Below are 9,784 nucleotides of genomic sequence, written 5' to 3' on the forward strand. Positions count from 1 at the left end.
TGACCCACAGCTTCCGCCCCCCACCCCCAAGCATGGCAACCACCATCGCTCTGTTTCTGGTAGTTTGAGGACTTTAGGCTCCTCGTATTAGTGAGATCATAGGGTATGTGTCTTTCCCTGTGCGCAGTACCCTCCGGGCCATGCGCGGTACTGCAGGTGTCCTTCTCATCTTCTTCATCCACTCGTCTGTGAGGTCGCACAGGCTGCAGCCAGGTCGCGGAAGTAGCGAACAGGGGTGCGCGCGTCTCGCCCCCGCAGTGACCACAGGTCCTCACGGACTCAGGAGTGGGGGCTGCTGGACCTCCAGGTGCTGGAGGCAGCGGTGGCAGTGCCGGCCCCGCGACGGGAGCCAGGACGCGGCAGCCCACCCAGGGCGGAGGCCACCCCGCCTCGCGGACCCGCAGCCTTGCCGGTGGCAGCGCGTCACCCCGTCAGGGGGTGCCGCCGGCAGGTGCACACGCGGCCTCCTGGGCCTCCGCGACACGCCTTTAGCCACGCTAGACAGCTCCTGTGTCTTCAGAGGACCCGAAGCAGCTTTAAACCCGAACACAAAGACTCTAGAAAAAGGTCCAACACTCGCAAGATTAAAGCCAGCGTCCCGGAGTTCCCGCGTTTCAAGCACCACAGTCCCAGCGGCTCACACTACCCCTCTTCCGCGCGCGCGTGCCAACGGCCGGAAGTGACGTCAGCTGCTCCGGGAACGCGGCGGGCGGCGATTTCCTTGCGTCCAGGGAGTCCGTACGCCACTGGCCACTTCCGTGAGGACTAGGCATTGCTCCCACTTAAAAGTTAGGACGACGTGAATCGTCCTCCAACTTTGATGACTTCAACAAGGAAATATAACCACTGTCAACAGTTGTGTTGGCACGACCACCCAGAAGACACCCGAGACACGCCACCCCTTCCGCGCGGCCACGCCGAGGCCGGACCCCAGAGCACCCTCCGCCTATCCTGCGGCGCGCCTCACACAAGACCCGCCCCTGCCCCAGTACCGACCACAACCTACGCTCGACCTATCACGCGCTGTGTCCACTCTAGCCCCGCCCCCGCCCTCTCCCCCGGCCTATCCCGCGCCACGCTCGAGCCCCGCCCCCGACCTCGCCCCCGACCTATCCTGCGGCGGGCTCGAGCCCCGCCCCCGCCCTCACCCCCGGCATTTCCCGCGCAGCTGGGTCCCGCCCCCGCCCTCGCCCCGAGCCTATCCCGCGCCGTCCCGCTTTCGAGCCCCGCCCCGCCCATGCCTCTATCCTATCCCGCGCCGCGCTGCGTTGGCGCGCGGCTGTGACGACACGGGTCGCGGCTAGGCGCGCGGCTGAGCTGCGCAGCCCCGGGCCCGCGGCCATGCCCAAGCGGGGCTGTACTTTCGCGGACGCGGCCCCGCTGCAGCTGAAGGTCCGCGTTGGCCAGAGGGAGCTGAGCCGCGGCGTATGCGCCGAGCGGTACTCGCGGGAGATCTTCGGTGAGTGCCGGGTGGGCTTCCCGCACGCGGGAGCCTGGGAGGTGGTCTCTGCAGGCCGCGCCCCCCGGGAGCTGCGAGACTGCGGGACCAGCAGTCCAGCCGGGCTTTGGGAGCGCTGAGCGGGGCATGAAGGGTCGCACGCTCACCTGCGCCGACCCCAGGCCGCAGGAGGCGTGCCTGCCCCTCCCTCCCTGCCTCCCCTAACGGGCGGCCTGCGGGCGGTGCTGCCTCGGGGCTCTGTCCTCCCGGGAGACCCCGGGTTGGGCCAGTAACTAACCCCGGCCGGGTTAACCCCCGCGTCTCTCGGGCCCAGCGGGAGGTGGGGAGGTGCCCTGACCCGGGTGGGGTAAGCAGGCGTGAGTGCGCATCCTAACCCGAGAGCTGTCTGTGGAGGGCGCCGCCCCTGCCCTCGGCCGCTCGGGAGACCCCGCGGAGCTTCCCGGCCCAGTGTGGGGAGGACTCTCCGGGGGTGATTTGGGCGGGCACCGGTCGCTGCAGGACCAGCTGCAGGGGTGTCCGAGGGCTCGTGCGGGGTGGGTGGGAGCTAGGTAGGCGGAGAGGAAGGGGAAAGGAATTCCAGGCAGAGGGACACACGTGCAAAGGCCAGGAAGCAGGAGCGTGCTGGAATCCAGGTCCCGGTGAGGTGTGAGGGCGGCGAGCTGTAGGCCTTCTTATCTGGCTTCCTCCTGCATGGTTCTTGGTGCAATGACACGATGGCTCTTCAGTTTGGGGCGGTTAATACCCTGAGGCCGCTCCAGACTGGAGCTCACCTCACCTAGTGGTGGGGGCCCAGAGATTATACCCTTAGAGCAGTGAGGGTTTGCAACCAAGCGGAGCCGCTGTGCCTGAGGGATGTGGGGGAGAGCCCACCTGGGAGACGTGGTTCCTGTCCTCCTACCACCACCCCAGCCACCACCCTGCTGTCAGCAGTCGTTCTGCCCTTTCCTTTGTGCACACTCGGGTGGCGAACAAAACTGCTTTCTGAGGCCAAGTCAGTCTGGCTTACTCTCTCCCTCGACCCCCCGGGGCCTTCCATAATTAAGGACCAGGCGCCCAGTTTGAATTCATGTGCAGCAAATTCCAGCCGAGACTGTCGCCCTGACCTCTACCTTGAATGAGCCACAAGCCTTGGAAAACCGGTCACCTCCTGACACTCCCCCTTTCCCCAGGATAAGGCGAGGCAGGGGCTGTAGGAGGAGGAGCTGGGTGTGGCAGGGGTCATCTGAGTTACCCGGCAATTGTCCTCCCATCAGTACCACGTAGAGCCAACAGCTTCCAGCATCTCCACCCTGGCTCTGTTGGGACAAGGCAGAAAACCTCAGATAAGGCGTTTTGGGGGCTGGAGGTGGGCGTCTGCTCTCGTGCAAGCCCCTGGATGACCGATGTGCGGCCTGAGGCAAAGCCACTGCTGCGGAGCTGACCACCTACTTTGGCTCCAGGGGCGGGGTTTCCAGGGCCCACGGAGGTCTGGGAAGTCCTGGGGCGCCTGTGTCAGAGCTGCCGGCGGCTCCACGGTAGGTGGAGGGGGGCACACTGGCCAGGGCTGTGAATTAGTGACCTGAGGGGCAGGGCTTCCTCTGTGCCATATACCGCCGGCTCGCGGGGTGCTTGCGGGGTCTGGAGGGGAGAAACCGCGGTGATGCGAGGCCACACGTCAAGAGAGCCATGTGGAAGATCAGGAGAGGGAGGCTGGGTAGGGCTGCATGGTCCAGGACCTTCCTGGAGGAGGTGGCCCCGAAGCTCGGGTAAGGAAGGGCCAGCAGCGAGCAGCATGGGCCGGGGGGCGACCGGATGACAGGACACAGAGGAGGCCTGGCCACAGCCGGCTCGGAGGACAGGGTGGCCGGGCCAGGGTTTCCACGCCACAGGGGTGTGGACGCTGGGACTGATTTGTCTTCCCCAGAGAAAACCAAGCAGCTCCTTTTTCGAGGGGCCCAGGCCTATATGGACCACTTGTGGGAGGAAGGCTGTGCCATCGTTGACCTGCCAGAGTCCCCGAAGCCTGGCCCCACAGAGGCCCTTGGGACCCCCCGTGGGCAGATGCTGATCGGACCGGATGGCCGACTGACCAGGAGCCGAGCCCAGGCCTCCGAAGCTGGTGAGTGAGGCCAGCAGCTGGCACTTCCGGCCCCGCGCGGAGGATGGATGTGGAGGTGTGTTGTCCTTCATTCCTGATGCCGTCTGCCGGGGAGCTCTTCCATTCCTGGGCAGGCGGGAGCTGGGGAGCCCAGAAGGCTCCTGACGTCAGGAGGCTCTGCCCTCCCCCAACCCCTGACATCCAAGCCCTGGGTTTTGAAGCAGCCCCTGGCTGGGGGGTCAGGAGAGGAGTGGAAACCCTCTTGGCGTCCTGCCTGCTTTCCGTCTGGGCGGGAGCAGCTCAGACCACCACCCTCATTGCGGGGCAGATACCACAGTCCTTGTCCCGCCCCCCCCGCCCCCAGGCCCGGAGCACAGCCTTTGCTAAGCAGTGGTGCACGGGCCACGCTTTGGGACACCGGGGCTAGTATCATGAGATGAAGGCCACGAGAGTTCTGATACGAGCCACCAGGGGGAGAACTGCTCCTTCCCGCTCTGACTTGGAGATGGCAGAACGGACGGGGACGGGGACGGGGTCGCGGAAGCCGGCCTCTCACGTGCCCCTGGGCTCCTGGGGTCTTCCGAGTGAGCGAGGGTCCGTGGGCCGTGCTTTCTTGTAGGTGGTCAGGAGGACCCCTGGTAGGGGGCAGGTCAGGTGCAGGGAGTCAGGTCAGCCCTCTGTCCACGGGTCGGGGAGGCGGGGCCCCGCAGCCGCTGCAGGGCTGACGGCGGCGTCTCTTCCTCACAGACCCGTCCGGGGCAGCGACCAGGGCCTGCTCCTCGTGCGTGCGAGCCGTGGACGGGAAGGCGGCGTGTGGCCAGTGTGAGCGCGCCCTGTGTGGGCGGTGCGTGCGAATCTGCTGCAGCTGCGGGGCTGTGGCCTGCGCGCTGTGCACCCTTGTGGAGTAAGTGACCGACCGCGGGGGGCGCCGAGCAGGTGCCAGGGGCCGGAGCGTCCCGGTCCAGCTGGGGGGGCGGGCAGCGGGAGGGGCCCCGCGTGGCCTTGCTTCTCGGGATGCCGCGGTGCCCACGGATGCCTCACCACTTTCACCTTTTTCTGAAGACTGATCTTTTCCCGAGGAAACCCAGGTCACGTCGGCCGCCAGTCCCGCCCTTTGCTCTGGGTCTGCTGTCTCAGTCACTTCGTGATTTGATCTTTCGAGGTCTGGTGTCGGGACTGTCGGCGTGGTTTTTCCCGGCAGGGTGCTCGCCGTCGGTGGAGGCGGGTGGGGGCGGGCGCAGGTCCGTTCGCGGGTCTGCGCGTGGCTGGTTGCGGGCTGCCGGAGCCCCAGCGGAGCGTTTGCTCCGTGCGCTACTTGAGTGTGCGTCTGCCTCCGCTCGCTGGATCCCGTGCGGGCTTGGGCAGCGCTGGGTCCCAGTCCCACCCCCGCGCCACTGTTGGCTGGCCGGGCGGGGGGTGAACGGGGCCCTGTAAGAAAGACGAGGCCCCCGCGCAGACCCGGAGCCGGTCGTATCTTCCTCCAACCAGCTTAGTCCCGACAGTCTTTAGAACCAACCACGGGAAGCAGACACCCAGCTCTGGTGGGCACGCCGGCGAGCCCCGGCGAGCCCCAGAGAGCGGGGGCAGGGGTGCGGCCCGGAGTGAGGGTGGGGGACTGGGAGCTCTGTGCCGTCCAGTTTGGGCACATTGTGCACGTGGTATGTCTTTGCTTTGTTTTTGCCGGTTTCTTCTCTTCGTATTCACGGGCAGACCGAGGGGGGCCAGGCCCTTCCGGTGTCCCCCCCCCCCCTTACCTCCTCACCTGCAGGGGGGGCTGAGCACAGAAGGGCAGGCGAGGGAGAGAGAGAGTTGCCGGGAGCCCTCCTCCCTGCAGCCCCCTGTGCAGGAACCTTCTTCCTGCCCGACAGCATCATCCTGGCCTTTACTTCCTGCTCTTCCCCCCACCCCCACCCCGCCCCTTACCTACAGAAGTCACCTGTGATGGGGGCGGCCACACGCCCATCTCTGAGCCCGAACGGGGTGGGTTCCTGCCCCATTGTACAAGTGACTTGCTCCGGGTCACAAGGCCAAAGCGGCATCCCCAGGTTTAGAAGCCAGGCCGTGGCCTCGTAGCCCCTCCCCTTCAGGTGCCCCCCCTCCCCTGCAGGTGCCCTGCTCCCCTGAAGGTGCCCCCCCCCCCACAGGTGTCCCCTCCCCCCAAGGTGGGTTCTGTGCCAAGGCTCTGCTCTCACTAAAATGCAGCCCGGTGGGCCACGCATGGCCACCTTGGGGCCCACGGCTCCTGGCTGTCCCGTGGGCCACGGGCTCACCGTCCTCCCCGCCAGCGGCTGGGCAGCTCCGACTTCTTGCATCTCCGTCGAAAACGGGTTTCCTTGGGCGTTCTGTAACGTGCTGCCAATTCCTTGTCCTTTTGGCGTCTCTCCTGATGACTTTCCCCTGCGATTCGTTGAGCCACTGTGGTCCAGTAAACCCTGCCTGGAGACTGGGAGATCTCTGGGGTGGGGCGGGGGCCGCAGATGGGCCCATCAGCAGTTCTCACGCCCCGTTGGCCGGAGGTCCGAGGTCGGGCGTCGGCGGGACTGCCTCTTCCTGAGGCTCAGGAAGGCCGGTTCCAGGCCCCCTCTGGACCCCCCCCCCCCCGGTGGCTGTGGGCGCACTTCGGGGTTCCCCTGTGGCCTCACGTGGTCTTCCTCCGGGGATGCCGGCCGTGCGGGGTGAGGGACCTCGTGTTAAGTACTTCTGTAGGCAGCTCACGGCCCTGTGTCCAGATGAGGTCGAGGGACTGGGGGGGGGTCAGCCTGGGGACTCAGCTCGGCCCCTCAAAACGGTTCTCCTCTCTTCCCCGTGATGCTGCAGCTGTGGTGACGTTCAGGAGACGGTGCTCTGTGGCAGCTGTGCCACGTTCGAGGCCTGAGGGCCGGGAGCGGACGACAGCCTTCCTGGACGGCCGCACCGGTGGCGACGCCGAGGGACCCTGGGGGGCGGGGGGTGTCTATTTTATATTTTGTACTGAGAGCGGAAGCGAATAAACCCCTTTGTATTTGGACCAGAGGCCTCGCTGAACAGTTCTGGGGTGTGGCCTTCTGGAGACCTCTGTGCCTGCTCCCCCATCTTGTACGTGGGAAACGGGCGTCCAGGGTCTGCGGTTTCCAGCCCTTGAGCCAGCAGTGGTGAGAGAGGACAGACTCTACAGTTCGTGGCCACGGTGCCAGAGTGGCTCAGCGTTGGTGTCCCAGACTGTCCCTCACGTGTCCCCATCTGGGTGCCCGCGTGGTCGCGGCTCCCGGTGACCTGACAGTCCCTGCTGTCTGGGAGTGACGGCCGGGCAGTCCTCACGTCGGGGGCAGCCGATAGGAGCGGCGGGGGCGGCTGGACCGGCAGGCCGTGGGTCTCCGTCACCTGGAGCCTCCGCCCTGGTCCCCACACGCGAGGCTCCCCTGCCGTCAGACTCCGCATCCTAGACGGAGTCGAGGGGGTGGACGGGGGTGGGGAGGGTGGGCAGGGGACGGCGGGGTGGCGGGCTGGAGCCGGGCCCGGGGTGTGGTTCGCTGTGTCGGGGCATCATAGAAGCCGCTGAAGCGGAGACAGGGAGGCCGCCTGGAGGGGGGTTGCGGGCGCCCGGGGCCTTCCCGAACCCATACTCTTCCAAGGCCTTCCGGCTCAGGGGCCTGGGGCTCTGGCTAACCGGCAGGCTGCGCCCTGAGCAGCAGACGCGGCCATCCTCGCTCCACCTGGGACCTCCTCGCGTCCAGCTTCCTGCTGGGGCTGCAGGCCGTGACCCCAGTAAGCAGGACATCGCGCTGGTCATTTGGGGAATGCAGATCAAAACCACCTCACGCCTGTCGGGACGGCCGTTATCAAGACAAAAAGCAAGTGTTGGCGAGGATGTGGAGACAATGGGTCCCCGTGCACCGTACGGGAGCGTAAGGTGGCGTGGCCATTGCGGAAACGGCCCGCGGCCCCTCGGAAAGTCAGAGTCAGCCGCCGTGTGGTGAGCAGCCCCACTGCTGGGTGATGGCAAAAGAAGTGAAGGAAGGAACCTGCAGGCGCCAGCACGTCCCCCTGCTCCCCACGGCACGGCCCACGGGATCCAGAGGGAGGCCACCCGCGTGCTCCCCGACCGTCGGGCGGAATGGACACTGCAGCCCGTCCGCGTGACAGGGTCCTTGGAAGGGGGGGGGGGTGTCCTGCCCCTGCCGCGGTGTGGACGGACCGTGAGGACACGGTGCTCAGTGACGTCAGCCGGCCCTGAGAGGGCAGATCGCTTACGACCCCTCTCGTGCCGTCCGTACACACAGTGGGATGGGGGCCCCAGGGGCCGTCGGGGGGAAGGGGTGTCCGTGTTTCATGGGGGCGGAGTTTCAGTTGTGAAGATGGGTGGGGGGTGGTGGGTGCACGACGCCGTGGGCCCACGTGGTGCCATTGACGGCGCTCCAGAGTGGTGACAAGTGTGTGTGCTACCACTAGGAAGACCATAAAGCCTTGGTTGGCGAGCATAATTCGTTCTGGAAACATGCTTGTTATCCAAAGCACTTGCATCGCAAAGCGAATTTCCCCAAAAGAAATACCGGAAACTCAGATGACTCGTCGTACAACCCAAATATATTCATATAAAAATGGTTACGGTGCTGTAATACGACATAAGAAAACGCAGATTACAAAGCTAAATTAACCTGCCCTTTGAAAACCCTCCTGGCTGGTGTGAGGGGCACAAGAGAGGAGGGTTGCTGTGTAGGATGACTTTTATCACTGACGGAATCCCTGCTCTCTGTTGGCTCCATGGAATCTTTCCTTTCGCGCAACTTCAACAAGGAACCTGTCCGATGACCTAGAATGAAGCAAAGCATTCCCGAGCTCCCTCTTGGATGGAAAAGCAAAGGGCGGTCCAGAGGCGCTTTGAAGTCACAAAAATACACAAGTGCCAGTTGTGGGCACCTTCCAACGTCCTGAAAAATCACTGATTTCTTCCAAACACCGCGGCCTGAGACCGAGCGTCTGAGCACGGGAGATGATCACCCACAGTCCCACAGCGAGTGAGCGAGAGAGAGAGAGAACTATTGGCTAGTTGTGATCATGTGACATCGGGCGGCACGTACGGCTCATATCGCAGGACGCCGCTCGTGTGTCAAGTTAAAATTTATCAGAGGGACGCCTGCGTGGCTCAGGTGGTTGAGTGTCCGACTTCGGCTCAGGTCATGATCTCACGGCTCGTGAGTTTGGGCCCCGCGTCGGGCTCTGTGCTGACGGCTCGCAGCCTGGAGCCTGGTTGGGGTTCTGCGTCTCCCTCTCTCTCTCTCTGCCCCTCCCCTGCTTGTGCTCTCTGTCTCAAAAGTAAATAAACATTAAATTTTTTTTTTTTTAATTTATCAGAAATGTTTGCTCGTCTTGTGTTAGACACCAAATGAGCTTCTTGCAGTCCAAGGTGTTTCTGTGTTTAGAATGTCCAAGCCCTCGACTGCCGAAAGCAGAAGTCACAGCAGGTTTGTGGACGTGGCACGGGACAGCCGCACAGGGCTGGGAGACACCGCCCTGTCCCCATGCCAGGGGTGCTCTGGCAGCACTGAAGGCGGACCGGCAAGTTGTCGGTGTGCGCGGCCCATGTGCACGTCGGTCCTTGAGCAGCCGGGCCGTGGCACGACGTGCCACTTGGTATCGTGGGCTGGATCCGCGGCGGAAAGGGAACGTTAAAGAAAACTGGAAAAACAAGCCACTGACGGAGATAAAATGGATGTTAACACGAGTCCTTTAATCCAAAATAAGGTGGGGAAAGACGGAGGAGGGAACACAGGAAAAGGGCAAGAGGGTTTGTAAGCCCAGCCCGCTGACAGCGGTCTGTGTGTGAGCACTGGGAAGGCCTCAGTCAAGGCCAGACGTGGTCAGGTTGTCCAGCACACGACCGGGCAGCAAGACGCCGGCCTGCCGCCTGCAGACACTCCCTCTGAGCGTAAAGACGGGGAAGCGAAAGGAGCAAGAGAGATGCCGTGTCTGAGCACGCATCCCTGCTGGCAGCTCCTGGAGGGCCGCCCCCCCTGCCCCGCCCAAGTCTGCAGGGCAGGCCGTGGAGGCAGACCCCAGGTCGCCAGCCGCTGCCAGCCAGGCCTGCGGCCGACTTAGCTCGTTCCACACGGTGGCCAGGACGTGGGCCATCGAGGTACGGGGCACTGGTTTCCATCCCGTCCCTCGCCAGCCACCCAGCAGTGGCAAGAGCAGCTGTGGGGACACGGGACACGAGAGGGCATCGTGCCTCCTGCCCTCCGTCCTAGGTGTCCGTCCCCGCGTGTCCCCCA

At 64.6% G+C, this 9,784-nt stretch overlaps 1 protein-coding gene across 3 annotated transcripts; it reads left to right on the forward strand.

Moving 5' to 3' along the window:
* Nucleotides 1–1,276: 1,276 nt before the first annotated feature.
* Nucleotides 1,277–6,543, forward strand: SIVA1 (SIVA1 apoptosis inducing factor). 3 transcript variants are annotated; one of them, XM_019434189.2, is made up of 5 exons: nucleotides 1,278–1,459; nucleotides 3,363–3,557; nucleotides 4,284–4,440; nucleotides 4,699–4,761; nucleotides 6,354–6,543. In XM_019434189.2, exons 1-5 carry the CDS (start codon nucleotides 1,342–1,344, stop codon nucleotides 6,409–6,411), a joined length of 591 nt encoding a protein of 196 aa, XP_019289734.1. In that variant the 5' UTR covers nucleotides 1,278–1,341; the 3' UTR covers nucleotides 6,412–6,543. The 3 variants fall into 3 exon arrangements, with proteins under 3 accessions (XP_019289733.2, XP_019289734.1, XP_019289735.1); XM_019434190.2 differs by lacking the exon at nucleotides 4,699–4,761 and having other exon boundaries at nucleotides 1,281–1,459; XM_019434188.2 differs by lacking the exons at nucleotides 4,284–4,440; nucleotides 4,699–4,761 and having other exon boundaries at nucleotides 1,277–1,459.
* Nucleotides 6,544–9,784: the final 3,241 nt, after the last annotated feature.

This window comes from Panthera pardus, unplaced genomic scaffold (genome assembly GCF_024362965.1).
Source record: "Panthera pardus isolate Hobbes unplaced genomic scaffold, ASM2436296v1 HiC_scaffold_24, whole genome shotgun sequence".
Taxonomy (NCBI): Eukaryota; Metazoa; Chordata; class Mammalia; order Carnivora; family Felidae; genus Panthera; species Panthera pardus.

What these genes read in the sequence shown, in the direction of transcription:
- SIVA1 (XM_019434189.2), top strand. Translation starts at nt 1,342, where the DNA reads ATGCCCAAGCGGGGCTGTACTTTCGCGGACGCGGCCCCGCTGCAGCTG. An exon ending in AGCCCAGGCCTCCGAAGCTG is followed by an intron (nt 3,558 to 4,283) that starts GTGAGTGAGGCC and finishes TCTTCCTCACAG; the next exon opens with ACCCGTCCGGGGCAGCGACC. An exon ending in CTCGCCGTCGGTGGAGGCGG is followed by an intron (nt 4,762 to 6,353) that starts GTGGGGGCGGGC and finishes GTGATGCTGCAG; the next exon opens with CTGTGGTGACGTTCAGGAGA.